At 35.2% G+C, this 21,138-nt stretch overlaps 1 protein-coding gene and 1 pseudogene across 1 annotated transcript; both read right to left on the bottom strand.

Annotated features, from left to right (window-relative positions):
• Positions 1-1,396: 1,396 nt before the first annotated feature.
• LOC116199419 lies at positions 1,397-2,822 on the bottom strand (annotated as a pseudogene).
• Positions 2,823-7,443: 4,621 nt separating this feature from the next.
• Positions 7,444-14,912, bottom strand: LOC116198675 (transcriptional corepressor LEUNIG-like). The gene is made up of 17 exons (XM_031528886.1): positions 14,391-14,912; positions 13,018-13,115; positions 12,801-12,910; positions 12,153-12,380; positions 11,886-12,050; positions 11,700-11,781; positions 11,523-11,572; positions 11,132-11,392; positions 10,890-10,976; positions 10,298-10,516; positions 9,762-9,885; positions 9,544-9,653; positions 9,295-9,444; positions 8,721-8,876; positions 8,529-8,645; positions 7,935-8,141; positions 7,444-7,771 (listed from the first exon to the last, which is right to left on the bottom strand). The coding sequence occupies exons 1-17, from the start codon at positions 14,420-14,422 to the stop codon at positions 7,628-7,630; spliced, it is 2,340 nt and encodes a 779-aa protein (XP_031384746.1). The 5' UTR covers positions 14,423-14,912; the 3' UTR covers positions 7,444-7,627.
• Positions 14,913-21,138: the final 6,226 nt, after the last annotated feature.

Raw genomic sequence — 21,138 nt, 5'->3', positions numbered from 1 at the left:
ATTGGGTCTCGACTAATCTATTCGAACAAGCTTGGCCCACTAAGGAGTAAAACTCTCCCACTGTGGATATTCGATTTTCACACATGAAACTGCTTACCACTTCAACCAACTTCACAGATGATTTTTAAATTACAAAGATGGGCTCTACCTTTGTAATTTATTCCCCATTCTACCCATTTCACCTTTGTAATATAGAAAAAATCAAGTGTACTATTGTAAACTTACATTTCTTTCCCATCAATTTATTTTTCATACCAATCATGCAATATTATATTCTTCATCCATATTTTCATAAATTTAATATATCTTACAAACACAAGATTTTTCAAATTACACCTCGTTTCCTGGTAAAATCGTAAACACGTCAATTGTCCTAGTATTTAACATTCCAAATAATGTAACAATCCATGAACCAAATGATTCCTTAAAAAGTAATGCTTAGTAAAATATTTTAATCTTCATCTCTCTTCTTCCTTACAAAAAAAAAAAACAGAGAACAGAAAACATTTTAAATGAAAATATTTGGTGGTTGTAATTTTTTTAGATTCGCACTCAAGCATTAGTTTACATTTGAGGAATTAAAAGTATTCGACAAATCTTGGCCTTTAATTTTCTTTTATGATCAAATTATTTTTTATTTGATTCTTATACTAATAATTATCAAGACAATACAACATGAGATTGTGAATTTTCTAAATTTGAAAAATCAATCATAGTTGTTTGAAATGAAAATGATTTTTCTTCAATAAATTAAGTTCACGGTATTTAAATAAAATTTAATAGGACAAAAGACTTAAATTTTGTTAAACTAACTCCCGGTTTTATTAGAGCACGATAAACTCTAACATAATGCTCCATGACTATGAGTCCGAATTTTCTTTAGTTTGTATATATCTTGTTATTGCTCTTTTGTTAATCTTTACCTATTTTTGGAATAAATGTTTAATTAGTTCAACGTAATTTTATTTTCAAATTAATCATATGATATAATTATTAAGAGATATTGAGAAATATTTTTATATTTGAAATAAAAATATGTATAAACTTAAAAATTTACAATTCTTTTAAAAATTATATAATCAAAATATTTATTCAATAATATTATTAATTTTTTCTTTGTAAATTACTTCGCGGTAGCACGTGAGCTTCTTTTTGTAGAAATATATATATGTACGATTCTATCCAGGAGTCATGAGAGTAAATGACGCATAATTTTTTTTTTTTAATGGCCCGTCTCAGATCATCCTGTGGAACACGTACGGGTAACTAACAAGCAATCATGCCTTACGTTTTTTATTTGGTTAGCAGAATTCACAATTTACATATTGTGATGAACATTGTCTGGGTAATGGTCCGTAAGGGAACACAATAGAACAATAGATCAAGAACAGCTGCCTTATAACCTCAGATGCGATATTGAGCCCTGAGAGCTGACTTGACTTCCAATCCATCTTCTCATTGAAATGGGCAGATGCTGCGCATGAGATCAATCTCTTCAAAGGGCTTAAACAACTGAGGGTTCTGCTCATCGATCAGTTCCTCGCGGCACTTAACTTTTCCCTTGATGGTCTAGAACAGCCGGAGAGAGTACCTCGCTCAGTTGCCACTCTTCAGCACCCGGTGCAACAGGGAGTACAATCTCCCGTTGCTCCCGTTCCTATATTTCCTAACCAAATCGTGGAAAACGTCAACATACATAAATTTGGCAGCACGGCATATTAATCATATTTCTTTCAGATCACCTCGACCTCTTAGGTTAATCTTATAAGATTCGGTCCACTGCCATGTACATATTGTGGCTCAATCGATCCGTGACATTGATGGACCTGTCATAACCGCTATGACAAAGAAGAGAAATTATGTTAAACAGACGATGCCGTCAAATCGAACTTACTGGGAAAGAATCTCCGGACATGACTATGAAAGAGGAAGCGGTTGAGGAAGGATTTGCACTAATCCAATTCCCGCCATTGGTCTTAATCTGCAGCCCATTGACTTGATCTTGGTGGAGCAGGGACTTATTAGTCTCAAAATGGCTGGCCCTGCCCAATTCCCGTCGATCGACATCGTCTCCCATCAGTGGATCATATTTCGAGGCCCGTAGCAAATACGCCGCCTTCTCCTGAAGGAGATCGTAGTATTTTTCCAACCCCGCAGCCTCCCAGAACCATTCTCTTCACCATCTTCTCCAGTTCAGAGAGTTTAGAGACATATTTCTTCAATGTTTCACTGCATAAGCATAAACAATGGAATCTGCAAATCATATATATCCATCCCGTGAATAAAATATCGACAATAACAACTCGAATATCCAGATCAACTGCCCGTCTTTGCTGTAAAAATCTAGATAGCTGGCAATAGGTGTTATACATATGAGAATAGAAACTCGAGTATCTAGTCTCCGGTAAAGCAAAGGCAGGCAGTGGATCTGCTTGGTTTCGAAATATCCGGGGCTTGCTTTCAAAGAATTTCCGTGAAGTTCTTCCAACCTCTTCTTCTCAAAAACTGGAAACAAGGAAAGATATGTAATTTTCTTTGCAATTCCCAGCAGAAGGCAGGATTTCCCTCGGGCCACATGAATTATGTTAATCTGTCAATGGCAGCATCAGTCATCCAATGGCGTGGTAGGGAGAAAATGGGGAAGGGAGGTTCGAAACATATACATCTTACGACCTGCCCGTGTTGACAAAACGTCCCTCAGTCCCCTCAGGAAGCCCTAACAGTTCCTCCAGTGCGTCAAAGATGGCCCTGTGGAGCTCCGGGTTTATGGAATCTGCTTCTAAGCACCCAAGTTCCCGGAGTGCTTCCATGACAGCTTTCATCGTGGCACCCCACCCACTGCACCCCGGACTCAGCTCACCATTGCTTGTTCGCTTTCGAGAAATCGATTAACACGGGAAGTTTCTGGAACCAAGAACGCATTTGGCTGGTGAGGCTACTGAACTGAGCGGCTTACTATGAAGCAAAACTGTGTTTTATACATCAACTAGTCGTGAAGCCTGTTGTGATCTTTTCTTTGTTTTATTTTTTTGGTTGAAAGAGAAATCTCAAATAATTAATAAAGGAGTATGAGTAGTCCCAGTAAGTATCGAACCTACGATACGAGGGCGTGTGCCACTGCGTTACACTCTCTTTTGATTTTTCTTTCTTTGTTAATTTTATTATATAAAATATTTGTTAAGAACTGTTGAAAATAGTAACTTACTATTGCACACCAAGCAAAATAGTAATATACATGATTAATAATATACTATTAGATATATAATACTAACGGTAATTTAATTTCATAAATAAGATTAAGGAAAAAATTGTATAAAAGAAGAGATTTTAATATAAATATTGAAAAAGCCAATATTGTCAAGATTATGCATAAAAATTTTTAAAAAAAAATTAGAATCACGGCGAGATGATTTTTTGTCTTTAATGTTATCACAATTCATATGGTGTTAAATATTGTCTTATATTAAGACACATAAAATTGAAGAACTCAAAAATTATACAAAAAGTTTATATGAGAAAAAAAAAGTTAAAAGTTGAAGAACTCACCTTTAAAAATATAATATAGGCATAATAAAATAAAGTCACATGCATGCCTAAGAAAAAGTGAAAAAAAAATTATAAGATGAGATTGAGTGAATCCCCTGATTCCTTGGTCACTCGATGAAGATTTTCATAAACCCATATGAAGAAAGGAAAAATTCTAATCACAACATCAGCTTGTATAAATATAATCACATGCAGGAAAGAATTTGACATGAAACAATAAAACTTGAACAACTCACCTTTGCGTTTAGTGGTAGACACACTTTTTAAGAGCATGCTTGATGTAGTATTGTTAAATATATATGGATTATAGATGCCGTTTCATACAGAGAAAGTGTCATATTAGAGGAAAAAAATTGTTAGGAGAGAAAAAGTATCATGTTAGAGTAAAAAAGTGAAATAAATAACGGAACTATCATGTAAGCTTTAGCAGAGAGAAAATGTCGTATTAGAGAGAAAAAAGTGAAACATAGAGCGCAACTAACATTTAGGATTTATGAGAGAGAAAATATCTTGCAAAAGAGAACGAAACTATCATTTAGTGATTATGAGAGAGAAAGTATCATGTTAGAGAGAAAAAGTGAAATAAATAGCGGAACTACCATTTAGAGTTTAAGAGAGAGAAATTATCATAAAGTGGAATAGATAGCATAATTACCATTTACAATTAAAGAGAGAAAAAGTGTCAGGTAAGAGAGGACAGAACTACTATTTAAGGTTTAGGAGATAGAAAATGTCATGCTAGAGAAAAAGTGAAATAGACAACAATACTGTCATTTAGTCCCGCCCTCTATTCCATTTTCTCTCGCTTATTCTCTAAATAATAGTTCTTCTCTTTCTTGCATAACAATTTCTCCCTCCTAAATGATAGTTACACTCTTCATTCTACTTTCTCCCTTTAACATGATATTTTCTCCCTCCTAAACTCTAAATGATAGTTTCACTCTATATTTCACTCTCTCTCTAACATGACACTTTCTCTTAAATCCTAAATTGTAGTTGTCATCTCTATTCCATTTTCTTTCGCTTAATCCCTAAATGGTAGTTTCGCTCTCTCTTGCAAAACACCTTCTCTCTTATAAATAATAGTTACGCTCTCTATTCCACTTTCTCTCTCTAACTAGACATTTTTCTCCCCCTTAAATCCTATATGGTAGCTCGCTGTCTATTTCACTTTCTCCTAAATCTTAAATGGTAATTGTTCTCTCCATTCCCCTTTTTTACTCTAACATGACACTTTCTCTATATATGCAACGACATCTAAAATTCGTATATATTATATGTGATAATATATATGCTTTGCAGTATTTTGAACTACAGAATTCTCGAAAATGTTTGGAGAATCATATCCACTATATACTATATATTTCATCATATATAGTGAATTTCCTATTGAATTTTCACGGCATCTATAACATCCACCACGTATTGAATTCCTATGTCGTCATTTTTTCATGATATCATTCCATATATGTAGTTGTTTGATATAGAAGTTGAACATATTTCTTTATTAAAAAATATAAATATTTCCTTACATAGAAACGTAATTTATTTTTCTTTTAACAATTTTATTATATATCATATGCCTAAATAGAACTGTTATAAATCATAATTTGTAATCAGTAAAATTTATTTTATTAGATATATGACTATTGTTAGTTGAATTTCACCAATAAAGTAAGTAAAAATACATAATTAGATCATATCAATGAATTATCATTTTTTCTCAATTTTTTCAAAATTATCAAATATTATTTAGACATTAAAATTTTCTCAAGTTCAAAAATATTCTATTACATATATTTCTAATAAGAAAATAATCGTTCAATTTTAAAAATTCGGTAAAGGTCTATATTAAAGATAGCGGCATGACTACATATCATAAGACATATATATATATATATATATATATATATATATTATTTTAATGCTAATAATTTTTATGTGCATATTAAATTTTATTATTAAACAAAAAGTTCAAGATTTTGGAATACTATATAGATAATAAAATATTCTAAAAAAGTTTTAAAATATTATATTATGTCGATTTCTTATAAAGAAATATTCATTGCATTTTCAGAAATTCGTAATTTATTAAATATGATATTATGTTAGAAAAATAGTTTAAAATATATATTTCTTCTGAAAATATATAATCGAGCGACTATATTCATAAAGCTAATTTTGTAATTTTAAAATTGAACTAATATTCTTTATTAGATATTGATATAATATAATATTTTTGAAAACTTTTAGAAGATTTTACCATTTACATAACATAATATTTAATATTCTTGCATTTTTTATTTTACATAAAATTGACATCTAATCAAATTGATGTTAACTGTATTGGTAAAATTCAATTAAAATAAGTCATAGATATCCAATATATAATATACTTTAATTGATTGTAAATTACGATTTATATCGATAATTATATGTTTTTCTTGTAAGAATAACTAATAGCTATATATTTTTACTTTATTTTTTGAAATAAGTATATATATATGATATGTAATACAATTGACAAAAAGAAAGACATTACATTCTAACCCATACAAAGCACGGGTTTCGCGACTAGTATATATGTATAGATTACCTGCTCTCTAATTCCTTACTCTTTGATCCCGAACCAGAGGGACAGGGCTGCATGACCCGGGAGGATCAGTATCATGAGTAAAGGTATAAATGAGTCAAGTCGAGCTCGAGTACAGGCAAATTTGCCTCGGCTCGTCAAAAAAAAATGCTTGAGCTTGGCTCATTAGAGCTCATTTGATGTTATGAGCTTAAAACCAAGATGAGCTTAGCTAAGGCCGGCTCCATGGCAGCTCGGGGTCACGGAATTGCGGAGCAGGAGAGTGAGAGACAATTTCTATATTATTTATTATTTATTTTCAAATTTCAATTTCTATATTATTTTAAGAGTTTGGGCTTAAGAAAATAATGAGAAAGCTCATCCTAGTCCATCAATTATGGGCTTGGAGGCTAATTCCACTAATGAAAAGAGATAAAAATAATTTTATATAGAAACTCTATTAGGTTAGTGAACTGAACAAGCCAAGTACCACTGAACTTGACTTGGCTAGCTTGGAAGAAAAGCTCGGCTCAACCTTGACAAGGCCGAGTCGAGTTCGAGTTATCACCGAGTCGGCGAGTCGATCTCGAGTAACTCTCAAATTGGCTCGTCTGATTTACACTCCTAATTGTGAGGTCCTTGAATGCCTCCACAAGAGGCCTTTAGCCGGTGTAGTAATACTTTTTAGAACTGCCATCGTTTATGCGGGTAGTACATCTTATATTCCTATTTGTAACGTCTCATACAAAATCTAAAAGAAATATGTTATGATTTGTTTTATAAATAGATATGATTCATATATCTATAAAATATACTCACAAATTCATTATCTTTATTATTTATCAAATTTGAAATTTAAAATATGGAGAAAATAATGAATGATTCCATAAAATTTATATTTATATATTTTTAAATATTTTAAGAATTGACTTATAAAAAAAACTCAAAATTATAAGAAAACCTCACTCAGAGACGGAGTATTCTGAGGCTAATTGTATTATGAGGCTAATTGACCGAACCTGCATTGATCCAGCCTTCACAGACAGAGCATTCTGAAGCCAATTAACTACATTGATCCAGCCTTCGTATAGATATATATAGAAGTTTATGATCCCTCCATATTGATAATAATTAATGAATCTAGTCTTTATAATAAATATTCGAAGACGTATTATTAAAATGAAATGATTAGCTGTCGTAATTGATTTTTCACTAATTTTTAGTGTGCCAATTTCTGGAGAGCCCGACAATTTTAATTATTCCCTGTTAAAAATAGTCTTTCTAAGGGATATATATATATATATATATAAACGATACTCCTTTTCTTCACTATCTAATCTGCCTGTTTTCGACTTGGATTCTCCATTCGTCAACTGAGTTCGAAGTAAAACTACAAAAGCAAACTGTTTAGTGTTTTATCAGATGTGACTATATAACTATGTGCATCTCCATGAACCCAAACTAGTAGAGTCGTGCATCTCTATCAAAAAGTCGGAAGGATCACTTAGGCTAATTCCAGATCTTGACACACTTGTCGTAGCTCGCCGAAGCCATGAAGCCGTCGACATTTGATGCTGCCAAGCATGATATCAAGTTCTCATGTGCAAGGAGTGACGTCTTCTGGTCCTCTTTCATGTCCCAGAGCTCTAGAGTCTGAAAACCCAAGAATTTTGTATTAACACAGAGAATTAAAAGATGATTTGGTGGCCATCGGGCGACATGAGCTTTAGAGGCTAATTTTGTACTCTCAGGCAGGCCACAGGGACATACGGTTAATTAGCTAGAAATGGAAACATAAAAAGCGGAGTCAACTTGCCTGATACGAGCCGATTATAAGTACCGAGGGCCGTCTGGGATGGAAAATACAGGAGCGAAACTTCTTCCCACTGCTATGCCACTCGTGAACTAACTGCCCTTTCACATCGGAACCGACCGCCCAAACCTGGACTAAGTCATCACTCACTGATGCCAGAAGTTCCCCCGGAGAATCCCAGCACAGTTTGTGTATTGTACTCTGATGACCCTGCAACAATATGGATAGTTTGGCATGCAACAAATCAGGAGAGATTAGGGAACGAATCTCAGCCGTTAATTTGATGACCAGATACTTAGCGGCAGAAAAATCGAAAATAACTGTTTAGTTCATGGGCTCCAGTGTTCGACAACCTTACAGTCGGTTACAAAATGACTCATGGATTTGAAACGGATTAGTTAAAAAAAGATAAAGAAGACAGATTAGGCAGATAGAATTTAATGAATTTAGGAAAGAAAAGACCATTCCAGAGAGGGAGAAAGATCAGATTTTCCAAGAGCCATAGCAAAAATCGTAGTTTCTAGAATGACATTTTATTTGATCTATGCTAAGAACGAAGCATTACCATCTCATGCCAATCAAATTAAGAAAATTAACCTGTAACTTTTGTCTGCAGACTTGAGTCTCCACGTCGAGTAAGGATACAAAATTTTCCGCCGCAGCTGCTACAGACCTACCAAGCCGGGGCTGAAACCTCATATGATTTGCACCACCCTAGAAGAATAAAAAACAGAATCGATAAGATTATTGGGTATTTTTATCTTGAAAACTAAGTAAACATGGTCCTACCTTAAGAACACCGGAGCAACGGCCGCTCTTAATGCTCCAGTACCGTATCTCGTTATCGCAATCAGATGAGCAGATAAGATCATCTTTAGAGGGGTGAAAGTCAAGTGACATAACCGGGCCTGAATGTCCTGTGAAAGTATGGAGTGAACAGCCCGGCTGCAAAAAATAAATAAGCTCACCTTCTCAGCCACACAATCGCAAAACACTTCGTAGAATTAAGTCAGGTGAGCATAATAGCCAGAGAGATTTGTACCACTGGCTTCAGTTCAAAAAATTTGTGCTCTAACAACCATTCCAGTTAATTGGAGCCAATGGTACAAATGACATAGGAAGAAGTCATCAAAAAAAAAATGCCAAGGAGCAATCGTGTTGAATAGTAGAGACACGGGACACCAATTATCGTGATGCTAATTTGACAAATATTTGTGATATCACATGCAAAATGGGACGAGAATTTTCATGATTTCTTATATTTTACGACCAGAAGGAGCGTATTTTAGGGCTTGCAGTGATCCTACTAGGAGTGTTCACTCAGTCGTATATATAGATGAAAGAATAAAGTGTGTAAACTAACATGATCAACGTTCCAGATCCTGACTGTCTTGTCAGCAGAGGAAGTAGCGAGCCTTGGCATGCTTGGGCTGAACCGGACATCGGTAATGCACATGGAGTGTTCTTCGAGTTTGGACATCATTGAAAATGATCCAGTGCACCATAGAGTTGCCTGCAAGAATCAAAACCCAAATGACAACTCTTCTTCAAGAAGGGGCTGGTTGGGCTTGTAGTTGTGAAGGGAATCAGTTGCCTATGTTCCATACGTTACCTTGTTATCATGTCCACCAGTTACCAAGAACTTTCCACCGGAAGAGAAATCACAGCATTCAACTTTGCTTTGGCCTGGAGGAAGAACGTAGATCTCCTTGACAGAGAAACCTAAAGTAGCAAAGCAACGACACGTTCCTTAGGGTAAAAGAAAAGGGACTAAAGTTATTATAAGTATAACAATTAAAAATTGGACGTAGCCAAAAACATTTATCATACCTTCACTGCCCGTTCCATTATCATCCAATCTCACTCCACTACTGGTAATCGCATCTTCACGGGATAAGGGCGACCCTATGTTGGCCTCCGAAGATTCATCATTCAGAAAACAATCCCTGTCAGCCTGCACGTATTATCCTAATCAGTATCACTGTTCCACTTCCAGTGGCAAAGTTGTGTCAAGAGTATCAAAAATGGCTGTCAAAATTGGCCCAGTTTGCTCTACTCGAATGAAAAGATGAGAAATAGGTCTAACTGTTTGGTGCATCTTGCACGTTGGAACCGTAGAACCAGTTCAGCTTTTTGTTGCACTTTATAAGCTTCATATTTTTCGATCACTTTTTCCACTATGTTAGTATTCAGTCACAAATCTAGCTGGACTCATTTAACCCATACATAGGTTCATACTTTACCACTTTTGCAAGCTATCAACCATTCTAAAGAATACTAATCCGAATTTTTAAGGGAGGAAAGTATCGAGCATTGAAATTAAACTTTCATTAAATGAATGCATTCCAAATTAGGAAGAAGCATACCAACTGTGTGGTTGGTAACTTTAGTAGATCTACAGCCTCAGCAGCAAATGTCAGTGAAGACATTGAGGGGACAGGTGGTTCATGCCCAAGTAGGTGAGCAGGGAGAGTTGACACAGAACTGGGAGATGGTCCCAGAGTATTTGCAGTTTCCGAGTTAATGGCAGGACTTGCTACTGGCAAAGGCTGCTCACTTTTAGGCCCAATTTCATGTTCTGCAGCCTTTATGTCAAGAAATCAAGTAGAATCACAAGGTTGACCAAGATAGTTCAATGAGGATGCTTGTTCTTACAACAATGGCTAAGAGGATAGTGGTCATTATGACCAATCCACAGACCAGGTCAAAGAGTAACGAGTCTTGTGACAGAACGCAGTAAAGCCCACATAACACCGATAGTAGCAAAAAAACATATATAAGAGACCAATGGATTGAGATGAAATGATAGAATTATTAATTAACAATCAATCAAGGAATTTGATGATATATGCATATTAACCATATATCCACAATAAGAAACTGGATTGAAAAACATTTTATTTATGATACAAGAAAGTCATCAAAAGTACAGCAAAAGTGTACAAATGAAGAGCTAACCTGATCATTTTGGTTCATAGATTCCTGCCGTATAGGTGAGTTCTGCAGGCACAGTTTCTGCTGCTGGTTGCTATTCAGCAGCTGTTGCTACGACAAGAACAATATACAAATTAGTAAGCTTGGCAAGGAACTCCAAGATTTAATTTTGTGATCAAAATAATTATTAATTAATTAATTAATTAATATTTATAAATAATAAATAACTAACAGGAGAGACTCTGTGTAGAGAAAGAAAATGTTACCATTAACAGGGCATCCATGTCTCCAACAGAAGGCACAGGAGAATTGTTTTGCAATGGAGGACTACCAATAGGAAGAACGTGACTTAAACTATGATCCACACTCCTATTACTACCAAGAAGCATCCTTAGTGTATGGGCTTCCAAATCACTAACAGTTCCAAGAGTAGTTTGCCCAGGTTGAAGCATGAAGGGCTGCCTCGACTGCACCTGATTGAAAGACTTCTGTGGGGTAAACAACCCTGATTGAAGCTGATCAAGGCCCTAACAGAAATTCAAAAAGGAAATGTTATGATCAGAACTTAGTTCGTCTTTAACCTGCTCTCTCTCTCTCTCTCTCTCTCTCTCTCTCTCTCTCTGTTTTTTTTTTTGGGTGGGGGGATTAAATACTCACTGTTAGAGGCCACCCTTTTAAAGGGAAACTGCTACCACCTTGATCTAATCCTGAAGAAACGACACGACATTAATTACCACATCTAAATCCCAAAGGCAGATATGTAAAAGTTCATTGATCCGCGCAACACCGCAACAACTTCCCCATTAAAAGAGAGTGATAGCAGATCTCAATTACCCAAACCAGTCATTAGTAATGATGATTCTTCCGAACCAGCAGCTCTGCTAGCTGCCACTGAATTCATCTTACTCCTGATGCCCTAAAACAAGCAAGGATGCGCCATGTGTGAGGAAAGTACCCAAAAAACTATATATACAAGTCAAAACTTTAGGCTGATGCTGGAAAATCAATGTGCGTTTATACCACATGTTGTTGACTAGTCTTGTGAACCTGATCAAGATTTCTTGAATTGCCCCTAAGTATCCCATGCAATGTTTGCCCAGACAGTCGACCACTGATTGCAGCCGACTTCAACATTTGCAATTGATACGGTTCCAGAATGTTGGTCAAATTATCATTGGGGCTATGCTGTACAATTACAAAGGTGCAATCATAAGGGCACGACCTAAAAGTTGACTGAACCATTTTCTTATAATCAAACACAATACCTTTAATAGTTGCCTGACTTACCAGGTGCATGGGCAGTGGAAGGTTCAATCTTCCCTCATACATCCCTGCTGCTGAAGGATTTGCACTCACAGTTTTCTGTCTCTTCAGAGAGGTGCTTTTACTGCTGATCACATCAGCAGTTCCTTTCGAAAATTGCTGCTGTTGCGACTGCCCCTGCTTTGGAATCTGCTGTGGGCGTTTCCCACGGTGCTGGGGTGCCAAAGACTGATGCTGTGACGACTTTTGTGGCTGAAATTTCAAACCATGACAAGTTAGCAATTATAGTGGCATAAAAAATGTTATGTAGAACAACTATTTAAGGAGCAAAATTGAACACAAGGTAAGTTATATTTTTTCTGATAGCATAATTTAAGCTAACATTTCATGCGTGTGATACAAAATACATTTTAAGACAACACTGCGTACCTTGCAGCACAGAACTCAGAAGCCAATTAAACCTTATCCAGTATTCAAATATTTTCCCAACCTTCTATTTACATGCATGGAACAATTTTTCATGTTTAGTAAGAAGAAAATGCTGTCTACATTAACAAACCACTTTTTGAACCTTTTTTCATTTTCATTTACTAGATAAAACAAAAGGCTGGAAAACATTTTTATACTACCAGAGCTTACACTCAGAACTCTAGGAAATGTCGTGAAATGCACCTGAATGGGAGATGCAGCGAACTCATGGTGTTTCTCATTAGTTCTGGCAACAAATACATCCCAAAAGACGGACCACCATTCCATCAAAAAACCTCCACGAGTATCAATAGCTGAGAAACATACACATAAAAGAGCAACATCAAAATCGCTAAACTAACAAATTTAAGAGTGGATCAAAATTATTAGTTTCCTAGACATTTATTTGGTCTGATCTTACCGACAGGATCCCTTGGAATTCTGCTTTCAGCTTGAAATGCCCTTGCTGTAGCATGCAGATTCCTTTTCACAAAGTAGTCATGTATATATATGTCTAACCTGCTCGAGAGAAAATGCTGTATATTCAGTTTGCTAGTTCGTCTTGTTTCACTAAAAACAAGATAAAGTAGATTCAAACGGAGGAGAAAGGATGAACACAACATTCCAAATAACATAATATCACTGCAACTGCAAGACGGAATTAAACATGAGTTTTTAAAGTCCGCCATTATCTCATACTCGATTCAATCCACAGTCAATGTAAACTACAGCAGTTGGACTTGTCGACTATGGGAGTCAATGGCATGGAGATATTTTCAAGACATGTCTGACCCGATCCAAAATCTCTTATCAAGGAAGACAGGGCAAAGGCTATATCTGAAAGATATGTCTGATCCAGTAATTTTCCAATGGTACCAAGAAGTGCTCTGTCCACAAAGACAAGCGCCACAGGCCTGCAAATTCTACATACTGTCGCCAAGTCCTGCGCTCCTAATATAATATTCTAACAGATCCACCCACCAATAACAAGGACCCACATCCAAGATTCTTATTTGTATCCGAGGAAGACAAGTAAGTAGCAAGGACCGTAGTTCCATTAATTTGAGGAAGAAAACAAGCTAGAAAACAATCCAACTAGTTGTGTGCTCGAATTCAAGTTACTGGACTGTCCATGGCAATGCCGCTCGAACTTGATGGGCATACGCTACCCTCGTTCCACGGCCTTGGGAGCGCATGGATTCAGATTTGGCTTTTGTGTTATTCTTAGAAAACAAGGAATTTAGTGGTCCATACTTCACTAAATTCTACAGTATTTAGAAGGGCACATTTCCGGGTCTAATCTTGAAATTCTCCTACCCTACCAAAAAAAACAAATCTTGAAATTATTCTGTTTAATCTGAAAAACCAATGACGAGAAAAGGGATAATCTCCCAGGACGACTAACAAATGATCCCAAAATCTCCAAAACTCGACTATGCAATATACAGAAGCTCAAGAAAGAAAACCTTATCAATCTCCTTAGCAACAGAGTTAACTCCTGAATATTCAAAGAGAGGACAGACAGAAAGTGAAGTTCACAGAGCAAGCTTAGCAAGAGCGTTAGGGTGAAAAACATGGTTGTTCTCCTCTAGGAACGACTCTCCCAAACTATGCTCCCAAATGTTAGGAGACTTAGTGGGCTAGAATCAGATACAGAATATGAATAAGAAAAACATTCAACGTGAAAGAACACTGAGACGACCATGGCAAACGGAAACAGAAGGAGCGAAGGCAAACAAATCACAAGCCAAGAGATATTGTCGCAGAGCCCGGCAACCCAGCATGAAAGCTCACATTTTATCGGCCTCCCAGTTGGTCTGAGACATGGCTGGCTGTCGTGTCGACGAACGGAAACTTCCAAAGCTAAAAATCACTCGGAATCCTTTAGGGAAGCAACCCCCTGCCCCACCAGCAAATGGGACATTGATGAGCGAAATTACTGTACGGAAAAAATCACATTTCCCTCTGAACCCAGTCGGGCCGCCGCCTTCTCGATGATTGCTGCTGATGATACGTTTCCTTCTCAGCAGAGGGACGACAAAACGGTTTTGGGGATTTAAATGCCGCGTGACGATGTCAGTTCCTACCGGCACAGAGCAAGAGAAGCTTCCATGCAAGTGCAGCAGCTCAGAGAGAATGCTTCCATGGCCGATAACGAAAATGGATCAGGGCAGAAAAATGTATCAAGTAGAGGAGGAGGAGGAGGAGGAAGAAGAAGGTGGCGTTGTTGCAGTCGCACAGCTTGCCCTCCAAGTCATGCGAATCCGTACGCTCTCTCTCTCTCTCTCTCTCTCTCTCTCTCTCTGCTTTCCCATATACAACAATGTTGCACGAAAAAGGAACATTTGATTTCCCATATATTTCCTTTAAAAAAAAATTGTAATAGGTTTTGGTTGAAATGACAGGTATGCCCCGGCACTTCTTGATGAAATTACAACTACACCCCGATGCTTGTCTGTCTTTATCCTATTATGCTTGTCTCTTGATCATCACGCGAGAAGTAGATCACTAAACTATTTCCTCTCTGAATTGGATTTCCCTCCTAAAGAAAAGAAAAACAACGGCTCAAGGGAAAAACTTTCTTATCTTCACACATGGTATTGTTAGATTATGAAGGTGGCCCCACCTTAGTAATTAATGTGAAGAAGCCAATATATTCCCCCTTATGCCCACTTCTCACATTTGTAATGCGAAAAAATCAAAGGTTTTATTGTAAATTTACATTGCTTTGCCATCAATTTATTTCACATACCAATCATGTAAATATCATATTACAATCCATATTCCCAATAATTTAATATATTTGACAAACTCAACAATCTTCAAATTACACATCAATGTGACATGAATTGTGAATGTTCTAAATTAGAAAAATTAATCATAACTCTGCGAAATGAAAATGATTTGTCTTCAATAAATTAAATTCACGTTATTTAAGTAAAAATTAAAATTTAATCGGAAAAAAGACTATAAAATTTTGTTAAACGAACTCTCGATTTTACTATAGCACGCTAAACTGTAACATAATGTTCCATGAGTCCATATTTTCTTAAATTTGTATCTTGCTATTGCTCTTTTGTAGATCTCTACCTATTCTTAGAATAAATATTTAATTAATTCAACGTGATTTTAATCTCAAATTAATCATATGATATAGTTATAGTTATTAAGAGATTGAAAAATATTAGTTAACATTATATTTTAAATAAAAATATGTATAAACTCAAAAAATTTCAAATTTCAAAAATTATATAATTAAAATAATAATTCATATATAATTTTTTTTACAAAATTACTTTGGGACGATGCGCGGACTTCTTTTTCTAGTAATATATGCGCACAATTCTTCCAAGGAGTCATGAGAGCAAACGAGATATAAGCACGGGCCTTTTCACTAGAGATGCTAGGAGCAGTATGCCAAGTTTTTTTTTTTTTTTTTTTAAACAATAACGTCCTTCTGTAGGAAGAGACATCATTTCCATGTATTCGTTACAGACATCGGCTCTTCATATATTCCAAATCTTCATGTTTTTCAAATCAAAGCAAAATGAAGCACTCGAAAATTGATGCTCATGGTTTGATCCTTACACGACTTTGGTGCCAACTAATTTGGACAACAATGAGTAAATTTGATGTATGTATGAGCATCAATTTTCTTTGTAGAATATAGTAGGACAGGTTGTCCAATTCGAAAGAAGTATAAAAGGCAAAATCTGGGCAATTGATTTAGATATATATGTTGTGTTTGTGGACATATATGCATATTGATATTATAGACGTATACAGGGACAGTGGACTGTGGAGGCTAGCTGGTGTTTTTGCCATTAACATACCAAAGGGGGGCGGTTGAAGCTGATGAGCAAGACCTGCATTAAAAATGACAGTAAACGGCAAAAAGAAGAGTTTTTCTGATGTCGATGTTTTCCGTCCTTTTCAAATGGACTGTCTTTTGCAATTAATATGCTGCAGTTTTGACCAAATTCATTTGCCTCATCCCTATTCATGCTTATGAGGATATCTCAGTTGAGAAGATATATATCTTGAAAATTCTGAGAAGAAACATCTCTGCATCATCAGCATAATTTTGTAGTTTGCAAATCTATATCTACGCTACAGAATTTGAGGACAAGGATCTCCAAAAAAATGTCGTCCGACGGGAATTTGCGGTTATTTAGGACCTAGGAACTAATTGCTCGAACAAGGAATAGAATCTTATATGAGCACGAAAAGACTCCATTGCATTGTTCATGTGATATTATTCGACGGTGAATGACGAATAGTTTATCCCTCGAAATTACTAAGCTTGCTTTCGGTTTTCAAGTTGGATAATGGTTCACCTCAGCTTGATTTTATATAATGATTGTAAGTGTTGATCAATATATTGATGTATGAGAATATATATGCGTATATATACATATATATAAATGTGAAAGTGTACGAGGAATTTATTGGTAAAAAATTAATTATAAAAATGATTAAAAAATATATGTGAAAAAATTTATTATTAAATTAAAAAAAAAAAGTAAATGAATAATAATTGTGTTGTTGAATTTATGAAGAATATAATTGGGCTGATTAAGTAAGATATTTTATTTAAAAACTAAACAAAGCCCACTTCGTTTGTTTTCTAAGTAATAATCCAACTTTTTACCCAACTTAATCCTATTCTTTCACATATTTAACAACATAATTATTGTTGTTTTGTCCTTTTTCTTCCGTTTAATAATAATTTCTCACTCGCAATTTTTCGTAATTAATAAATTTCATATCTACTTTCACATCTATATACATATACGTATATATTATCACATTTTAATATATTTTGTCAATACTTACAATCATTAAATAAAATCAAGATGAGTTGGATCACTAATTCAGATGGACCCATATGTTGATTCTTTTTTCTTTTCTGATTATTTTCGAAGAGAGAAAACAAATAGGTTCGTACGTCGCTTCCGATCTTTGTTAAGAAAGTTTCAATAATTGCAAATTGAAACAAACATCTACTCAGACGTGCGTACCTCCGAAACTATATGATAGTAGTTCATGCATGATTTATCCAACAAATATGTATTTTCATGTAATCGGAGCTATCGTTTGATTGTGGAGTATGATTTTACTGCATTTTACTCTACCTATAAAGGACAAAATAAGTAATTAAAGAATTTATTATTAAAAAATTAATTATAATAATGATTAGAAAATAGTAAATGTGAGTATTTATTATTAAATGATTGAAAAAAATAAAATAATAATGATTATGTAGACATGAATGTAAAGGTAAATGAAAGAATTTATTATTAAAAAATTAATTATAATAATTATTATGAGAAAATATGTGAAAAAAATTATTAATAAATTATAAAAAAAATGATTATATTATTGAATGGAGAGAAAAATAAACTGAAATGGAGTGGGGTAGAATTCAATTCCAACATCAAACGCGGAGACTCTTGCATCGTAAGAAGACTTCATTCATTGATAGCGTAATTTATCGATCATCTCATAATTCGTCCTTGGTTCGATTTTTAAATTTTAAAATTTAATAAGCAGATAAAGTGAATGTTGAAAACTTGTGCCCATGACACAGAATCTCAGTGTCCCCCACTCGCCTCATTCGCTGCATTGAGCCGGCAAAAGTCGCCGCCGGCTGAAAATGGGAAGGAAGTACATTAATATCAACAGGACGACGAAGACTGTCCCATTTCATATTGAATTTTTGCCTCAAAAAAAAAAAAAAAAAACCGGGAACCCTTTTTTTTTTTGCCCTTTATTAGTTCAAACCAGCATATATCATTTCTTTCTCATCACTCGCTTGAAAAACTCTGGATTACTATACTATCAACTATGGGATCCATCTGTAATTTCCAACTTTAACTTCTGGGGTTTACATACCGACCTACTACTCTTCTTCAAGTCAACATGATAAATCATCTAATTCCGACATTACCAGAGATGGCTGACATAACCATTTCCGCACCGGTTCGGTCGAGCCCTCCATTAGTATGTACCTTTTAATATTTGTAATGAATAGTAACTTCTATGTATATTTTCTTTATGAATAAATTACAAAACTCACCAATCGTTCTTTCGCGGTTGGCCTTGTGGGCCGATGTCTGGGCCAACCATGGAAAGCCTGATCTCAAATCCAATCTTCAGGCCCGTCTTCGGAGGTTGGGCCCTTTAACTGATAAGTTTGATGATAATTGATTGACGTCACTCTGCATGTTAACAGGAGAAAATTTTCTATTCTAATAGAAAACTTGGAAATTTAGTAAAGATCATGTATGAAGCTCAAACCGCAATTATAATATATTTGTTGAGAAAGAAAAAGGAAGCTACAACTGTTCAATATTTATACATCTTATGTTATAAATTTCCTCTATCGATCGTTTTTTTTTGCTAACCCGGGGTATCCAAGTTTCGTCCGACTAATTCTCGGGGTTCCGTGAACCTCTGGTGACACATGGAGTGGGTAATCACGCCAAAAGTATTCTAGTAACCTCAAGGAGTTTCGAACCCGATATCAGGTTGATACTTAAACTCCTATTTAACCACTAGGGCCAAACCTCTTAGGGTTACTCTATCGATTGGTTATTTCATAGAGAAAACATACAAAAACCTCACTACTCTGCATGCACCGAGGTCCATATATCGATAATTATTGAGATGACAAAACTTATGAGTCTTTCTTTCTTCATCCGGGAAGTTTGGTAGGGATCGTTGTTGAAACCAAATGCCGGGCAAGATTTTATAGACGCAGGCCGGGATGTTTTTATGAAGAAAGCCTTAGAATTGACGACTAACAGATGATTAGATATCGTTTAACAGGTTATAGTATCAATTATTAAAGGAACTCTTTTATATACCCAATTATTGATCATGATTATACTTGAAACTCTTTTCTCCTTGAATATTATTATCACATGGTCACTTTAGGATCTATCCAAAAGGAATCAAGCGTTAGAAAACTACTAAGTTTATCGTAAATTAGTCATAATTTAGTCGAGCTTAACATGTTTTCACACCAAGTTTAACTCAATCACTACATACATATATATATTAATGGTATGGCTCAGACCCGATACACGTCATGCATCGTATATGATCGTGTCGAAGCACCGAACGAATTGATGCCTTTCGAGAATGATTGAAGAGGGACCATTTCCAGAGCAAAAGCGCCGATTGCACAGACTAGTTAGATTAGGTCAATAAAGCTCCATCTCTTTTCATGAAAACGCAACACATGGCTTTAATTACGATTTTTTTTTTAAATGGAGTTTTTATTTTATTTTATTTTCATTATTAGCGGCCAGCAAATGGAAGGCAAAAAAGAAAAACGATTTTTTTAGGACAGAGGTGAGGTGGGATGGGAGAGAGCTGTGTGGCTCTGTAGGGACGGCCGATACACTGCCCATATCATTTCATCCATATGGCCATCAGTTAATGTTCGAACACCATGTGATATAAATATCAAGAAAAACAAAATTATCGAGTCCGGTCGATCGGATCTTTGAATAATACGGCGACATTGTTCATGTCGAAAATTGATAATTGTGGCAATGCGCGTCACCTACGTGATTATCAACTAGGGCCATTCTTCATTGTCCGGTATAGGAGAGGTGTTATGCCTCCCAGAATTATTTGCATGTAATAGTTTTGTAACTTTTTTTTTACAAGGAATGCCTATGGGCTTAGTTAATTGAATTAGAAATTCTACGGGCTTGTTTGGTTTATAAGTTAAAATCAATTTGATTTTAACTTTAACTTTAACTCAACACACTACATAACAAAAATATACATTTCTCAAGTAAAAAATTTTAACTTTAACTTTAACTCAACACACTACACAACAAAAACACACGTTTTCCAAGTCAAATTTTTAATCACAATTCATTTGTCCTTTTCCACGATCAAAATCAAAGTTACTTTAACTCTGAATCCAAACACACCGTACATATCTAATAAAGGGGTACATGTAATCTTACTGAGTATCGAAATTCAGACCTCTTGATCAACAGGCTAGAGGTGCGCCACTACTCTATACTCTCTCATGATATGGTTTCTTTATACTCTGTGTGATAACATACAATATCTCTCCATTATTATGTTTTACATGTACTTATGCGGTTCAAATTTTGTTATATACTTATTGTCTATATCCAAATTGAGATCGATCAAAGCATCTTTTTGGCAATAATCATCTCGTGCATAGCACAAACTCGTTGTACACAATCAATCAAATGTCTCCATTATTATGTTTTGTATGTGCTTATACGGTTCGAAAATCGGATATATAATTCTTGTCTATATCCAAATTAAGATCGATCAAAGCATCTTTTTGGTATTAATCATATTGTGTATAGCACAAATTCGTTGTAGACAATCAAGCGTTGTACATGTTACATATGTGCTCTTAACTTCTCAATGCGGTTGATGACTTGGGAAATATCATATACTGCATTCTGTATCCAACCATTGTTTTGATATTTTTTACTGGATCAAGCATATCTTTTTTATTGATTTTTAGTTGTTCCCAATA

This window comes from Punica granatum, chromosome 3 (genome assembly GCF_007655135.1).
Source record: "Punica granatum isolate Tunisia-2019 chromosome 3, ASM765513v2, whole genome shotgun sequence".
NCBI classification, from domain to species: Eukaryota; Viridiplantae; Streptophyta; class Magnoliopsida; order Myrtales; family Lythraceae; genus Punica; species Punica granatum.
The sequence above is the reverse complement of the archived record's forward strand: the minus strand, read 5'-3'. Positions and strand labels throughout refer to the sequence as shown.